This window comes from Geospiza fortis, unplaced genomic scaffold (assembly GCF_000277835.1).
Source record: "Geospiza fortis unplaced genomic scaffold, GeoFor_1.0 scaffold40, whole genome shotgun sequence".
Taxonomy (NCBI): domain Eukaryota; kingdom Metazoa; phylum Chordata; class Aves; order Passeriformes; family Thraupidae; genus Geospiza; species Geospiza fortis.
This window is the reverse complement of record NW_005054297.1, coordinates 2,584,407-2,601,909: the sequence shown is the minus strand read 5'-3', so window position 1 is coordinate 2,601,909 and position 17,503 is coordinate 2,584,407. Positions and strand designations below refer to the sequence as shown.

Genomic DNA, 17,503 nt, shown 5'->3' with positions numbered 1-17,503 from the left:
TGTGTGACACTTCAAAGCTTACCTGTAGTGCTCAACACCATAAATAAGTAAAGCACATATTTTTAAATTAATTTCATTTAATCTCTTTGAGAAGAGTTTCAATTGTAGGCTTAGGAAAGAAAAAAAAAATGGAAGCCACATGGAAAGCCATTAATGGAAAGTCTTCAGAATGGTCACAGGTTGAGATTATGTACTTTCAAAAGCAATAGGCATAGGAGAGTGAATTAGATGTCTAAATCTAATTTGCATTTGTGCCATTTCTACTAGTGCAAGACCAAAAAAGGTTCCTGAAGCTGCTAGATGAATGTATATTGTCATCAAACAAATTACAAAGAGCATTACCTATTTGCATAAGCAAATAAAGGGAAGAAAACTCCCAGGCAGTGTCGGAGCCGAGTATCCTCTTCAGTCACGGGATTGTACCACAGCAGAACGAGACGAGAAAGGAGCTTGGCACTGATCAGCCTCCTGGAGAACATCAGCTTGGCAATGCCTTCTGCAGCTTCTGTCCTCAGCTCTGAAAACTGAACAAAGAGCTCATCACATACAACATACACCAACATAATGTTTTTCACTAATACTTTACTGCAATAGGCTATACCCTATCTTACCAATCACTTCTCTACATTCACGTTTCCACCTGCAAATAGAATGCAAAGCTGCTCAAGGGTAATCTTAGCCTGTACCAGTGACAAACTTGTAGTCATTTTCTAGGACAGGTATTTTAATAATAGACCATTAATTCCAATGCACATCACATAACATTCCCAGGCAACTTAATAGGATGATAAGCCATCTTCAAAAATAATTTTAAAACAAAACTAGGCAAATTTTATAATATTCCTTACCTTGCTGTCTAAGAAGCCAGAGAGAAGCTTCAGAAGGCTGTGAACTGTGGCAGTCTCCTCTTCCTCCTCTATTGTTTCACTTTCATCCTCACCATTTTCAGTTCTAATGTGTGCACTTTCACTTTGAGAGTCATTGCCTCTTCTGGTTTTAAAAGGCTCAATTCCAAACAGTATTAGTAGATCAAAGATTGCCTTTAAAGCGCTGAGCGTTACCTTTATGTTATCTATTTGCAAAACCTAGGTTTAATAAGGAAAATAAACATATCATCTTCCAGTAGACCACCAATATTGATATTAGGCACAGTAAGATTTTTCCTTTAATAAGATTGGTTATTTTGGGAAACTTTTTATAATACTTGAACCAATTTTCCAACTTTAGGAAGGTGTGATACAAATTTAAACCTGAATTTATAATACAATCTGAGAAATAATTTATTAAGTCACCTATGCAATTTGCACTACATAAAATCAAATTAATTTCACTCATGGAGTGAACATCCATGTATGAGATGTAATTTTATTGTTCAACCCATAAACAGACACTGGACAAACAAAGTATATTTACCTGTGGTAGCTGCAGAGTGTTAGGTATTACAGAAATATAGCTAAACAAAAGTACAGTTTAATTAAAATCATGGTATGTAAAAAGACAACAGGGACCAAGAGAGTGATAAAAGTCAGTTATATAGGTTACTATATGTATTATAGTTCAAATTACATGCAAGTCAAACCATGCCTCATGGGTTAGCCCAGAGATTCTACATCTGTTAATCCAACATCCTGCTTCTGACTGCAGCCTACATAGAGATTGTAAATCCCACAATCTGCAGAAAGATTGCTTAACTCAAAAATTTAAGTTACTAAAGTAACCAAAATCCTCTCCAAACAAACTTTTTTTTTTAATGTGACATACTCAAAGCCAAATTAAAAACAATAGTAAATGTTACTTTTTTAGGAACCCACTCTACTATCTTGTCTGAGCCAAGCACATCAGTTCAACTTCTGTTGTCATTTCTCCAATGTCTGCCTGAACACACTCTTAGAAAAGCACAGTTGCCACCCACACTTCCCTCAAATTCAGGGTCAAAACTAATGTCATATTTGATATAATTAGCTTGGTATCACAACAATCATCACAAGGCTGGGAACTGTGGATATTACAGCATCCAACATGCTCACATATTCACAGATGTTTGGCCATGCTATTGTTTGTTGGTTTGAATATTGCTTTATCCTCTAGTTAACAACTCTTCCTTAACCCTTAATATAAATGTATTAATTACTCAGAATTTAAATCAGACACCCAGTATCACAGGAAGTATGCAACAGAAGTGTGAAAACCATCAGACACATTTTTAGTTTGGTTTCCCAAGGAAAGCTTAGAGAATCCTACAGCTTCTCTTTTCTGTATTGAGTAACAAATACATGACAGATTTCACCCAGATTTGGAAGAGAAAGTGAGACCTTAAAGATAAGGAATTCCTAGAAAATTTTAAGACAACAGGTGACCGTACAAAGGTAAAACATGCTACTACCAAGATAAGATTCAGTCTATCAGACATCAGAAAAATCTACAGGAAACCACACTCTCCAGATCTTCAAAAATCAGGAATAACTGGTTCTCAAAGAACATTACTATGTATGATAGCTTGTTAGAAGATACAAGACTAGATTTATTTACTAAGTCACAAAGACTATAATTTCACTTCTTATCAGATATTTTACCTGTAACAGCAATGGAAGCTGTTGTTGGGCAAATTCTTTGTTCTGAAGAGTACAGCAACCCAAACACAGAACTGCCATATTTCTCACAGCTGGGTGGACATTAGTTACACCTGGAAGTATCTGAAAACAATAATATTAAACTTTATAGACAAAATACATAAACTGAAAATAAAACTCTGACTACTAAAATATGTTACCCTGAAATTAGAAATAATTTATTTTGATATAGTATTAGAAAATGGCAACTATCAAATACTCTGTTTATCTAGATATAAACAGAAGCAGATTGCATATGTTGTTTGAAATCAGCAACAAAATAATGGCAAAAGTCACATGAGTGTTTTGCTTTGTATTTGTTTTTAATAAATACTTGTTTTCAAACAAAATTGAGTTGATCACTCTGGGAAACAAAAAAACCAACACACAACAAGCCTAAACATATCTTCATAAAAGACATTAACATTCTTGCAGAGAAACAATACACAGTTCCAAGTTACAAAATACAGATGCCACTTTGATGTACTTGAAATAGTTTTGAGGAGACAATTGTAAAAATCCACACAAAAAACCAGACTAGATACAGTATGAACAAGGCAATGGTATCATTTAATATTTTTGCATTTACTAAGGAGTTTGAGTTATTTTGCATTCCTACATACCAGAAACTGAATGATTTCATTAATGGTTGGACTGATGCCTTTAGAAAGAGACATGATCTTCAGAACCTCATAGCACATCATCAGACACTTCAACAGTGTTTCAGGATCATTCTTCAAGTTGGTCAGGGAAAAGAGAAAAACATTATTAATACAAATGGTGTCTACGATAAGAATGGGGCCACTAATCAATTTGACCCTATCCAAATAAACTTTTCCTGTCCACTACACGTGTTGTGCAAGAATATTAGTCATCATCTGTCTATAAAATATGATCAAAATTAATTCCTTTTTATATTTTCAGTTAGTTAAGAGTAAAAAGAGTAAGAACAAGACTGCAATTTGTTTTTTCTATAGCATACCATCAGCTTCTATACAATTTATCTTTTGCTAGAGCATACTACTGGCTTCTATAATTGCAGAAGAAGAATACTAATACCATAAATGTTTGATTTCAATTTTTAAAATGTATTTGAGACAAGGCCAAGCTACACTTTCTTTTAAAATTAAGAATAAATTTTAAAACATAATCAGCACTTAGGAATACAGGAAGGGAAGAGACCTTCTCCACACGCATTTCTTTAATTTCAGGTTGCTCTGCTGTTTTTATCAGATCATTTTTTGTGTGTTCCAACTCAGTTATTTTTTCTTTTAATACTGATGCTTTATTAAAATCCTGAAGAGTAATGCATTCTTCCAAAGCTTGCTTTGCTTCAAAAAGTTTCACTTTTATTTCAGCCAGCTGAAATACAAAGTAAAAAGAAAATTAACATAGTAACCCCTGTAGTATTAGCCAGGGATACTCTATTGCCACTAGCCAATATTAACCTACTATGTAAAACTCTGGAGGATTAAGTTAAAAAAAATACTTTTATTATTAACTAAAATCTGCTCACCTTAAGCTTCCGCTTTCTTATTTCAGCAGCATCAATAGGCTGGTCAATAGCAACAATTGGCTCACGAACTTCTGATATAATTTCTGCAATCTATTGTTATAAACAGTATATTAGTGCCATTAATTGCAGTTCAGATATATACTAAGCATTTCACTTCTCCAAATTTAAAATATTATCTTTCTGAAAAAGTATTCCACATCCATGCAGTTTCTCTTATCAGCTGGTTCCCTGTAAATAATCCTCAATTTGAAAACACATAATGTTACCATGAGCACATTTCAGTCCCATTTTTTCCCATCCAGCTGGGTAAGCAAGGAACAAGAAGACCTTAAGCATCTATCTGAGTTAACAGGAAGGAAGAGAAATATGAAACCTGGAAATCTACATCATCCTCACTTTGAATGTTTTTGTCAAAATACTTTGCATCTAATACAATAAAATATTCTGGAACAGGCTACTGAAGCGTAACACATTCCTAGTGTGAGGACTGCATTTACAACACCAGTCACATCTTTAAACATAAAGGTCTCTAGAAAACCACAAAATGCAGCTATGCCTAAAACCAAAATGACAACAAACAACAAGAACAAAAAAAAGCCCACAAAAAAAAAAAAAAAAAAAAAAAAAACAAAAAACACAAAACAAAAAAACCACCCCAACAAGCCAAAAAAGCCCAAGAGGGAAGGAGACAATATTTAAATACTGATATTTCTTTTACAATGCTTCATAAAGGCTGTTTGATTTATGGGGAGGACAGAGACTAGAAAACAAGCTTGTACAGGTACTTACAATTTGAATCCTTCTGTCCTCATCCTTAACAATACTCAGCAATCTTTCAACAAGCAGAGGTATAAGTGCTGCTGAAGTTGAAGGTAAAATGAGAATCTTTTGTAAAATAACTAGCAGATGCTTTCTGGATTAGAGGAAAAAAAACAAACAATGATTGCTTATTCAAGAAAACGGAAGACATAAGAGTTACTATCCTACCAACTTGGAGATATTGTGATGAAGATTTCATAATACAGTATGAAACTTTTCTCCATAGCTACATTAACTGCCAAATGTATCTTCTTACTTAGCAATGTTTCTCTTTTACTGATTTTACCTGTTTTCTTTTGATTAGAAAATGCTGAATTTTTTAATCATATCTCTCTACCATCCAAAGTCATAGCAGCAGAAACAGTATCAATACTGCAGAATGCTTTCATGGAAATTATCTGACTGAAAATTAAAAAAAAAAAAGAAAGAAAGAAAAATACAACTTAAACTATCCTGCCAGTCTGGCACACATTGACACATTCCAGTGAGAGTTTGAAATTACTGCTGTGTTTATCCTATCATAACTGTAAGTTTTCACAAAATGCCTGAGATGGTATGAATTTTCAAATTCATTTGCTCTTCTTAATTCACACCAAAAGGCTGTTAAAATCATAAGAATGACTAAGTTAACACAACTTAGCCTGGCATCTAAGATATTTGTAGCCTTTTAGGCCTTAGCAGATTATAGCTTAAAAACACAAGAAACAAACAGGCTACTTGCTACAAGTCATCTGTTGTAAAGCAATACATTTTTCTCCCTCTATTTTTTACACACTATACTCCAAATAAGCAGTTTTGTAATTTCATAATCTCAATGATATATTACAAAAACAACTGAATTTGTTTCCCCTAACAATGCTGCATCAGAATTAGAACTTAGATTTCCATAAAAGTAAGCAGACAATATTTGGCACAATGTTGGGACCAATTCCACTAAGGAGACTGCTTTCTATTCCAGCTAGCATTAGAACTGTATTTTGTCTGTTTGATCAGGTTCTTTTCCAAGCAGAGGTTCTACACCTGTCCTCAGGCATGAGTGTCTTAAGCTCAGTAACACAAATTTGGTATTTAAGTTTACCTTCCTCCCTCTTCCATGGTATCCATGCAGCTTATGATTAGAATCAGTTGCTGGCCTATGAATTCTTTTGTCATCAGGTTTTCAAAACAATTGAAGTCTTCTTTTTGTTCTTCACTGAGAATTGGCATATTTTGAAGATAACTGAATCCAAACAGAACAGATATAATTACATTCAGGTTCACTGTTGGACAGTAATAAATAAGTAAATAAATAAATACACTCCAAATAAATCCAAATATCCACTCCTGCTCCACCCCAATAAAAAATCCCACCACTTCCGTGTCCTGTAAAAACAAGTGGTTATGTTAGGTACAAACCTTAAAAATTAATGATTGGGTTCTTTTCATAGATTATTTTTCGTGAAGTTATTTATACCAAATAATGTACAGTTTCAAAATCATGCACTTAATTTAAAGAAATCCCTTTTGTGAATGTAATACAATAGGAAATATGTGATTTCAGTTCTGTAAAAACGCATAAAGGTAACATCTTAGGAACAAATGTATAGATACACCATTTTTCTTACTATTTCCTGCATACTTAGGTACAATGTATCTTTTACAAGTTCAGAATTGTTATATTGCCTACAAGACAAAATACAAGAAAATCATGGAAGTGTACAGTGATGTCTTAATCTGATTAAATATGTCATCACAGACTAATAATCTGTTATCACATACATTTAGCCATATAGCATGGAAAGTGTAATCAGTTTGTTCCATTTCTTTATTTTTCTAGACTCAATTGTTTTTTATCAAAATTTTATCTATCAGTGAGTTATGCATGTTCAGAAAATCTGAAGTGAAACATCAAGTACAAAATTCAATATCATAAAATACAATTCAAATATTGACATGAGCTGTGAAAAATATGCTTTTTTCTACCTCAGCTTTGTAGATACTTTTCAGTAACAGTTTGTTATTTTTAGCAATTTTTTACAATTTCTTCAAATTTAGGACAAAAAATTTCACATGTAACTACTATTTAAGAAGATCTGAAATGAAAATCATTTCTGATCACTTAATAATAACCTGCAGCAAGTAACAGTGCATATGGAAATGCAGCTCACAATCCTGCTTTTTCCTGAAGTCCCAGTGACCAGCATGTTCCTGCTCCTCCTGACCAACACCCTCACAGTGCACTGCACAATTGTACACTGTACACCAGAAAACTGAGAACTGAAAATCTTACCTGAAACAACAGCTCAACAATGAGGGGTTTAACAGTTGATACCATAAACAATTACTAGTAAACCTGATTAATTTTAGCCTCACCCTGAAGAGTATGTAACTGAAGGCACTTTGAGTAAGATTGGATGAAAACAGAACAAATGTTCTCTGAAAGAACAGATTTTTTGGAAAGTAAATGTTTCATGGACTGTAAAATGAATAATGAATGAATAAATTTATACCCACCAGACTGGATATACATTTCCAAACTAAGAAAGCACAGATGCTTCATTTATTAAATGTTTATGAAACATGTTAACACATTCCACACTGAAAAGTAGCAATGACTTCTGTAATCACTACCAGTATGCTACACCCAGTACAGTGAGAAAAGAATATGCATATTTTTAATTGGAAACATCCATCAATACAATGCATTTTTCAGCATATCTGATTTGTTATCATTTCAGGAAGGTTCACTGTTTTACAGGTACAGCACCTCAGTTAAGATTTCCCAGCATTATCCACGCTCAGAAGCAAATTCTGTTCAAAATTCATGAACATTCATTTCCACCCTCCTGCGATGGGTTAAATAACTGTTCTGTAACTGCTCATTTGGCTGCTCTGTCACTGCCTTCAAACATAAGTTTTTAGGAAGCATGCCTGCCTAAGCAGGCAAAAGAGAAGGGAAGTTTCAATTCAAAAATCTTCTCTTAGGGACAGCAGCAAAGTTTTACTTTATTTTCACAAATGACAACACTGGAAGAAGTGTCAATTTCTGCAAGCTTGAAAAAATCTCTCAAAAATCTTTTCAAAAAAGCAAAGAAAAGCTAAAATCCCTGTTCAAGTGCAATTTTTTGTTTGCAGGATACTTGGACACTTGAATAAAAGAAATAATCTCTAAAAAAAAATAAATCTATTTTAGTGGTAAAAGATTTATTTTAAAACGCAATGTACCTCAATAAATAATCTGCGTATATAGCTGGTTCTGGCAACACCTGTTCTAGTAAAACTTCACCTTCTTCACCTTTTGATTTTAGATATTCACAAAGACATCTCCAATACAACACATTCTCAGCTGTTAAATCCTCCACTGGAATCAGCTTTCTAAACAGAAATAAACAAAGCAATATGAAGAGATGAATAAAAGAGTCTAAAACAATAAACACACAAAAGTATTAGAAAATAAGAAATAAATATTATTTCCTAAAATGCAAATAAAAGCCTATCAAAGGTATTCCCCACAGAAATAGTTAGAGATTGAGAAAAATAACTTCCTCTTTCTTGAGGACACAGAGCTCCACAAGCCATTCACCACACTGCCCTTCTCAGTATTTTAACTCAAGGCTGCTCACGCCCGTTTGCAGAAACATTCTGCCCAACCCTTCAGACCTCCTAGAGCAACCAGCCAGGTACTTTATGAAACATTGTTATCACTGCACAAGTCTGGAAAACTGAACACCATTAATCCAAAGAAATGCAAAACAGCATTAAAATATTTTTTCAGCTTCTATGAATTTTTTCTTCTATTTTTAATACAAGATCTTGAGACAGCAGTGGAGTAGCAATCACAGCATATCAAATGCAAAATTTAATACAACTTTTTCTCAGCAACTCTGTAACCTCATCATCCATCTGCCATCATACACAGATCATCCATCATAAGACCCCCCACTCCTTTTTAAATCCATAGTATTTTTCATGCCAAGCACGGCAATTAATCTTTGTTTTCGAAGAACATGAAGTTCTGAATTAATTCTACCTCAAAACAGAAAAGACTCTGCAGTGGTACTTTTTACTCCCTTGAATCCCATTTTACTTGTATACTATCAACAATTTTCGTTTTGCTTTAGATTGCTCACATACAAAACAAACAAAAAACCCAGACAAAAACACCCAAGGCAACATGCAGATGAAAACTGATCTTTTGACAGATTCTCATTAATCTGACAGGTCTTTATTTAAAAGTAAATTTAACAAATAGAAATCACAGACAAAAAATCTAGCCATTTATGATTCTGATACTCCATCATTCAAGCTGTATTCAGAAACTTCATACAAAAACAATCCTAGTGTTTTCCATAAATTAAATTAATGTAAGCTTCATTATAAACTGCCTAATTTGACTTACTTTTCAAAATGTCGTTAGTCTAAGAGATCAGGTACTTAAAAAAATCTCCAGCCCAGTTTTTCAGAATGGAAGCTTCATTTTGCTCAGGACAAAAGTCAGATCAATCAGAACAAAATGATTTTGAAGTGTGGTAGGAGTCTAATCTCAGATGATGAAATTAAGTGACCAATTGTCACTGATTAGAAAGCAATAGCAAAATCTTACTCTGTTATTATGGGAGAAAATGCACAGTATCACATGAAGTGCCTTGCATTCTGGTTAGTAGCACGACAGATGTTTTGAAATCAGTAGATGCTACATGCACTGCACTCCAAAGCTATAGATGTGGGTCTGTCTGGCTTTAAAGAGCATCAATAATAGTGAAATAACTTTCTTACACAAGAAATGTGCCAGTATCTTAAGAGGTTAAAAGGAACTCAGTTTCATATTCTCATAGAAAATACTCATCTTTTGGAAATGAAGAATGCTCTGCATACCTGCTATCAAGGTTTTTACAGTTCTGAATGATGTCATGAAGTGGAGATAATGAAAACATAGCATTTAGTACTGGGATGGCCACTTCTGGGCAGTTTTCTACATCCAGTCTATGAAGCAATTCTAAAACATCCCCTTCAGTGAATTGTAACCAGGCTTGAAGTAGCTTCTTCTTCATTACCTCCTTAACAGCATCTAATAATATAGGAATTCAAATATTTTAAAACAAAGTTTAAAAAATATCAAATTTTAAATGTACTTTCATAAAACATTTTTCTATAGAAGTCTTTTTGCAAAAGAAGTTATTATACAGTTAAACTTAACATTACCTTAAATAAAAACCCTGTTGAGCAAGAACTACCTGGGATACATTCTTTTTTTGAAGCAACGTAATTTTTCCCCTCACAAGGAATTAATAAAAAAAAAAACCTCTATCCAAAAAACTTTTACATTTAAGGACAGCATCTCAACCCAAAAAACCTACAAACCACAAACTCCTATAGAAGAAATATTCAAAATCAGAATTACAGAATAGGTAAGACTAGGAGGGACCACAGTGGGTCATCTGGTCCAACTTCCCTGCACAAGCAGGGCCATCCCAGAGCACATGGCACAGGGCTGCATCCAGACACTTCTTGAATATTTCCTGTGTGGGAGACTCCAGAACATCTCTGGGCAACCTGTTCCAGTGCAAAGTCACCGGCACAGTGCAGAAATTCTTCCTCGTGTTCAGGCAGAACATTGTGTGCATCAGTCTCTGCTCCTTGTGTCTTTTCCTATTGCTTGGCAGCACTGAGCAGAGCCTGGTTCCACCCTCCTGGCACCCTCCCTTTAGATACTGACAGACATGGATAAGGTCCCCTCCCAGTTTTCCTGAGGCTGAACAGGCCCAGCTCCCTCAGCCTGTCCTTGTAACAGAGATGCTCCAGTCCCAAACATTCTGGGCAAGCATTGTTACATACTTGCTCTGTTTCAGGACTCGCCACTTTTGGAGGCAGGATACTACATGAGAATTGACATAAAAAATTCTCATGCTATTTCAATTATGTGAATGGATTATGAAGTTTACATATGATACTTTAACTCCCTACTCACCGCTGCCACAAGAAACAATTCCTGGATCAAGAGAGTACTATTTAATCAATGAAAAAATATTTATGGGAACATCCAGAATGTATACATCTTAAATTCATTCACCCAGACTTAAGCAGGGAAGTTGAAAGGCTTAGAGTCTGGTGGAGATAAAAACATAATAACTAAGGAGCAAAACAATTTTGCTCTTAAGCTCTTTCAGTATCCAGTATAAGGGAAACAAAATCCACACACACTGACAACATTCATCTTTCCTCTTATATGTAACTCATGATAATAATGCTGCACTTAAATATAGTTGAGTTCAAAAAGAACTGTAGAAAGGCCTTGAAAAAGCTAAATTACAGTCCTAAGGATAAGATACCTCTCCAAGAAGGTGAAAAGCATAAACTAGTAGAATACAGTACAATGAGAGCTGAACTCACCCTGAAAAGCGTAACTAAGCAGAATTCGCATTATGTACCCTACACCTTATCTAATTATAAGCCCTTGTTCTGAAGCCAATATGGAAAAACATCCAAAATTTCAATGTAGGTACCTTGAATGAGCAAGTTTCTCACTTGTTACCTCAGGAGTTACCCAGATAATCAAATTCAATAAAGATATATATATCCTTCACAATAAAGATATATGTTCCCTTCAGGGTTACAGGATTTGCAATACAGAATAGCCAATTTGGAGTACAACCTATCCTACCTGGCAAGGAAAATATGATATCAGTAAAACTACATACCCTGGCAGATGTTACATACCCTGTGATCCTAGATGTCAAGAAAAAGTCCTCAACAGCTGGGATATAAAATCATCCTGAGGTGGAGACAGACACTAAGAAAGTATCTGTCCTGAATCATAAAAAAAAACCACTTCTTTATGTTGAACTCATCAATGTCACCAAAAAATAGGTCACATAGAAAGGCTGTACTTTTTCTTTAAAGGAATACAACAAATACTTGTTCCTGACAAGTGAAGGATCACATGAAAAGTTAGGGAAAGTAGTTTCCTCCCCAGTTTTGAAAGATTACTAAGAGAAATATGTTCATCCTAAGAAGTATCTCTGAAAACCAAGGATTACTGGGGGAGTGGTGGCAGCCAGCAGACAAGCAGCATTATTCTGTTAAATAAAACAGAAAACTAGTGTATCAATACGAAACAGTAATTCAGAACATGGGTTTTTCAGTGCTGGACTTCAGAAACAGAACATGGCAAATTTCTGTAGGCTACTACAGACCAATTCAGCATAGATGGAGCAAAGTGACTAAAACTTCCTATACAGAAGGAAGTGGTCTTTTTAAGTGTAGTTCTACACAGCATAAAAAAAGACTCAGCTGATTCTCTTCCTTTCCTGTCAAGAACAGAATATGATCCCCAAAAATAGCCAAAAATAATAGCAGATCAATAAAAACACATGCATGCATGACACACCTTAAAGAGCTCTAAAGTACTTCAGTCTTGTTTTGTAAGTGAATATCCACATAGATCATAATTCTCACAATTCCCAAGCAGCACATCACTCAGCAAGGGAAATTCTCAGAGTAAAATTCAACTTAGTGCAGGCTTTCCAATCAAAGTAGGGGCATTACACACCAGCACTCAGTAAAACTGGTAGCTTCTGTTGTGAAATTCATGCATACAATTGCTGCTGTTGGAGGAAACAAAAAAACCAAAAGGGTGTTCTACGTAGGCAGGTCAAAATTGCCTTGCTCAGATGCAGGTGATGTTTTCATCTTTTGGCAACACCACAACACACAATTATGGGTACATTCTGAATGGCTCTTTCTATAGAGTGATACAGTACAAAAGACATTAAAAAGAATAAAGCTGCCCCATGGTGAAATGCATAAGGATCAAAGATTCATTTAAAAAAATTCAAGCTGGTGAAACAAAATATTAACCAGCTGAGAAGATTTCTCTCTGAAAGCACATAGGAAATATTTTCAAACTGATATTAATGTTCAAATTTAAATTCTTTAATATATTTATTAGTCACGAAAATATCTGTAATTTGCAAATACATCAAATTAGTTACATTTTTCTAATTCTGTGTTTCATTACTTTTGTTTTAAATTTTAATAGCATTTGGTGCTATTTTAAAGCTCACTGGCTTTCAGGTTTTTTGAAAGTGCAATCCTTTTCTGGTTTGCTTACTATAAAGGGCCTGGAAAAACAAAGCAGCAAACAAATTTCATGTGTCTAAACACTTCCTGGTACCTCATTACTCCCTTCGAGCTCCTTATTATTGCCATCACAGCTTCTGCATACATCGCCCCAACATTTTACAATCAGAAAGTATTCTCTCTTAAACATTAGTATTAAGATGTTATGAAACTTATGACCTCTTACCAGATCTGTCATTAAGTCCTTGTTGCAACAATTTAACTCTCTGTGCTATTGTCAGAGCTCTCATGTGAACTTTTTCGGCCAAAACCTTAAAAAATATTAAGACATTAAAATACATTTCCACATGTGAATAACAAATGATCCCATTACCTACCTATGGTTTTATACTAAGAGTTTTAACTATCCACATAAATCCTAAATCAATAGAAACCTCTAATACCTATACCAACAGCACTATACCAACACATTAACAACCAGATCCTTGTGCATGGAATAAAATGTAAAGTAAAATAAAATTAACACATAGCTTAGCAACTCATCAGCTCTGCTTGAAAGCAACACCTGGACATGAAAACTATCCTCTCTCTTTAAAGTGCCTGAGTAATGAATACCTACAATAAATTGCAGAACTTAGTACTTTCTTTAAAAAGCCACTAACACAGAGATTCAGTTGAAAAAAACCAATCTAACCTAAGATAAAAAAAGCAGTTCTGTGTGAAAAAATTGAACATTTTGTTTCAAGATATCCCATAAGATGCCTGCATAAGGAACAGACACGTTAGCATATTTCTTACCTCTGCATGTAAACATGAAGAACGGTTGATACTTCCAAAAATTGCAAAACAAAAACCATGCCATTTTTTACTACTGCTCTGGTCCTAACATCCATTATGTAATAATAGAGAAGCAAATTTGCTTCAATAACATCACAAAATACATAGAGAAAAAACAACTGACTGCATACATAACTTATACTGTTACTACCTCATCTTCAACAGACAAATTCTACCACACAAGTAATTTCCATCAAGAAAGTTCTACAGTCAAGTTCAGCAGTTTTAACTAGAAAACTTGGATTAAATCACCCCCCCTCAAAATTGTGGTAAATGAAAATAAAGTATTTAACTGTTCTTAGTGTTAAGTGAAATATAATAAAATATTTCAAGCCTTTTTCCTAAGTCAGCCTTTGAAATTAATGGCAAGTGAACCAATTTACCTCATATGCCAGCTTTCTGACAGCCTCCTTTACATCCATGGTGCGGCCTACAATTATTGGCAGAGTCCTTTCTGAGGGAGCAATACATGACAGCACAGCACGTCTCACATCTGAGTTTGAATCATTTTCCAGCAATGTGCTGTAAACTGAAAATAAAATAGTCAATGATGCTTTCATACGAGTTTGAAACATAGAAAAACAGAAAATACTTTAAAAAACATCAGCAGCTGTTACCAACCCCCTCTCCTGCCCCTGCAGAGCTGATAATTTAGGAAACAGATCAGGGTCACAACCCCAAGATTTTATAGGAACTACATGCTGAGCTATGATGTCAAAAGAAATAATGTTTGCAATCATAAGTAAGATCTTCAGGTAATAACTCTTTGCAAAAATTGCGGCTCTCAATCCCACCCATAAATAACCACTTTGTCATTTACTAGCAGAAAAACAAAACATTTCCAAATATTGGCTCTTTAAGACCTCTATTCACTAATTGTACCTTTTCATTATCTTTTGGATTAGATCCTCAAATTTTCCTAGAAATGGAAAATTGCAATCTCCATTAAGCCTACCAAAACTCTTATAGTAAATCCCTCACATTCCTCACACTCTTTTATTATATTCTTGAACCTTATCCAAAATTCAAAGCAGCTATAAATATAGTTTAATCACAGTATACACAAATTCATCTTGCTCTGTGAGACAATGACTTACTATGAAATTTATGTGCTCCTAAATGAGTAACCTATAAACAACACATAGAAAATAAAATTTAAAAGAAGCTCCCTTAGCAACAGAAAACCCCAATTAAGTAATTCTTCACAAAAGGCAATATGTAAAGATTAATCAGGGCACAATTTACATACCAGCTCTGCTAGTACAAATGTACACTTTTGTCTACCTCGAGGCAAAGGAAATGGCAGCTTAGTCAAGAATGATACAACACACGGAGAAACCCTCAAGCATCATCAAGATCCCTGCCTTGCAGAGATGCTGATCTCTTCTAGAAAAGTGATCACAATTTGAGACAACAATAGTTTTTCTCTATCATCTCTACTCTCCTAAGAGTTTTGTACTAATTCAATTAACAGTACCAAAGGGTCTTTAGAGTGCAAGAACTGAACAAATATGTATTATACCTCCACTCTAGTATACAACACATTTTCACAAGCCTACTTCTACATTCAGTTCAGAGCAGCCTGAGCCCAGTATGACTGTCTAGATCTCTCCTAACAGTTGTCTTTTCCCCTTGAACACACATCTTGCATCTTCCAACTCCTCTAGCAAAGTTTCACAGTTTATGTGTTATTACAAGAACACCCTCAAACATCCACTTATTCAATGCTCAAAAAAAAAAAAAAGCTTTGAAATACTTTAAAGTAATGTAAATTAGACAAAAGTGAAAGACCAATACTACTTACTATTAACAACAGGGCAGGCCTCATCCTTAGGATCTTGAAGTCTTGACAGGGCCAAGACAGCTTGAATTCTCACACTTGGAAATTTATCTTTAAGTCTAATCAGCATAGCTCCATTAATTTTATCAAATAAGTCATCATCAATCTCAGCATTCTCTGGCATATTTCCCAAAATCTTATTAACAAGCTGACAGGTTCGAAACCTAACTGCATGGCTGTTGGCATTGTGAGACTTAGGGAAAGAAAACAAAGGTATTTTTATAATCACATTTTTCTCATTTCCATCATAAGGCTATTAATATGCAGATCTAACTGCCTAATATTCTACAGAATAAATGAAATATGCACTTCTATGTTTCAAAAGCTTTTCCAATTTAATTTTACTTTTAATCTCAAGAAGTCACAGAACTGAAAAGCAATTACAGCCCATTGCTGGACCAGTGACTCTGGAAAATCAGCAGTGCCTTCACAAAGGAAGCAGCACGCTGACCAATGCATGCAGCCTGCAGTGCATTAGCCAGCTTGCTGCTCTGCCTCCACAAAATATTAGAAGGGAAAAAAGACATTAGCAATTATGGTCAGTTATCTTAGACCTGATCCATAATCTTTCCATGGAAAATCAATAGTTTAGCAAAATGTAATTCTATTTGTGTGTTCATGCTGTTGGAACTGTTTTTGTTTCTATGTAACACTTGCAGTAAGCAGAAAGGAATAATACACATGCCAACCACAGTTGTATAGAAGATCTTTTAATATTTTTGTTATTAAAGGAAGGGTATAAATTAATTTCCACCACACTTCCACAATTTCATGTTTATAAATATACCTGATAGTCATATAGGAGAACTTTCATTTTTCTCAAAGGCCCAAATTTTGAAATCTGATTGTTGGATTACTGCGTGTGATGTGATGGATCTTTTTGTGTTGGGGGAATGGGGATGATGTTACGTGTCAAGCACTAGCTTTGTTTTGCTTTCACTTTTTAAGTTCTAATTTGTAAGTTTTGTCAGGTAGCAGCAACTTTCCCCACTGCAAAAAGTTTCCATTTTCTATGTTAGAAATGTTAGACATTTAAGAATAAATGTTAACTGTACCTCAAGCAGAAATTTAAACACATAATTCAGAAGTAAATTATCTTCTTCTCCCTCCTCACTACCATCTTCTTTCTCCATCTCATAGAATGAAGTAACAAATCTAGCTGCAAAATTGATCACTCGTTCCACTGCCGGTTCCCGCCTGTAGATTATCATAGCATACTTGAGGAAGTGAATGAATTTTTCATTAAAGCCTTCTTTATCATCCAACTGGGGGGAAAAAAAATCAAACCACAACAAACGATAACTATCCGGTTCATCTTTCAAAGCTGTACCACAGAAAAATAAAGTAAGTGGGCTTACATTTGACAGCTTCCAATTGAATTTAAATGTTTAAAGGGCTACAGCCAGCGGTCAGGCATACCCGCTGTCGTGCCCCCCTCAGTGAGTATTTTGCTGTAACTCCACAGCAGGCACATTACAACCGGAGGTTCCACCCGGCCGACTGATTCCAGGACAACAATCACACTCCGTCCATGATATCCTGTGTCACACCCACACCTCGGGCATCCAAACACCTTCACACCTTCCCGCGGCATCACCAGCACCCGCGGGCAGCTCTCACCGCCGCGCTCGCAAGAGACAACTGGGCAAAATAGTTCAGCCACCTGGTTTTGCGGCATTTGGGTGGGTTTTTGGGGAGGGTTGGGGGATTCTTTTTGTTTGTTTGCTCGTTTTTAGGTCGCGGGCTCTCCTTAGGCACACTGGTGTTCGTTTTAAGGGAACACTGCGGAGGCGGTCCCTGCCCCCCGGGGGACCAGAGGAGCAG

The 17,503-nt window shown here is 35.1% G+C and overlaps 1 protein-coding gene across 1 annotated transcript in view; it reads right to left on the bottom strand.

Annotated features, from left to right (window-relative positions):
• NCAPG (non-SMC condensin I complex subunit G) overlaps positions 1-17,357 on the bottom strand; it is a 24,474-nt gene extending 7,117 nt beyond the window's left edge. Inside the window, exons 1-15 of the mRNA XM_031055456.1 lie at positions 17,157-17,357; positions 16,735-16,944; positions 15,644-15,872; positions 14,223-14,368; positions 13,229-13,313; positions 9,799-9,991; positions 8,149-8,298; positions 6,023-6,163; positions 4,915-5,038; positions 4,126-4,215; positions 3,792-3,971; positions 3,233-3,343; positions 2,574-2,693; positions 849-1,085; positions 343-524 (exon numbers count right to left, since the gene is read on the bottom strand). Of these exons, the coding sequence (XP_030911316.1) occupies positions 343-524; positions 849-1,085; positions 2,574-2,693; positions 3,233-3,343; positions 3,792-3,971; positions 4,126-4,215; positions 4,915-5,038; positions 6,023-6,163; positions 8,149-8,298; positions 9,799-9,991; positions 13,229-13,313; positions 14,223-14,368; positions 15,644-15,872; positions 16,735-16,944; positions 17,157-17,357 (2,399 nt within the window). The remainder of the gene's footprint in view (positions 1-342; positions 525-848; positions 1,086-2,573; positions 2,694-3,232; positions 3,344-3,791; positions 3,972-4,125; positions 4,216-4,914; positions 5,039-6,022; positions 6,164-8,148; positions 8,299-9,798; positions 9,992-13,228; positions 13,314-14,222; positions 14,369-15,643; positions 15,873-16,734; positions 16,945-17,156) is intronic.
• Between the last annotated feature and the right edge of the window lie 146 nt (positions 17,358-17,503).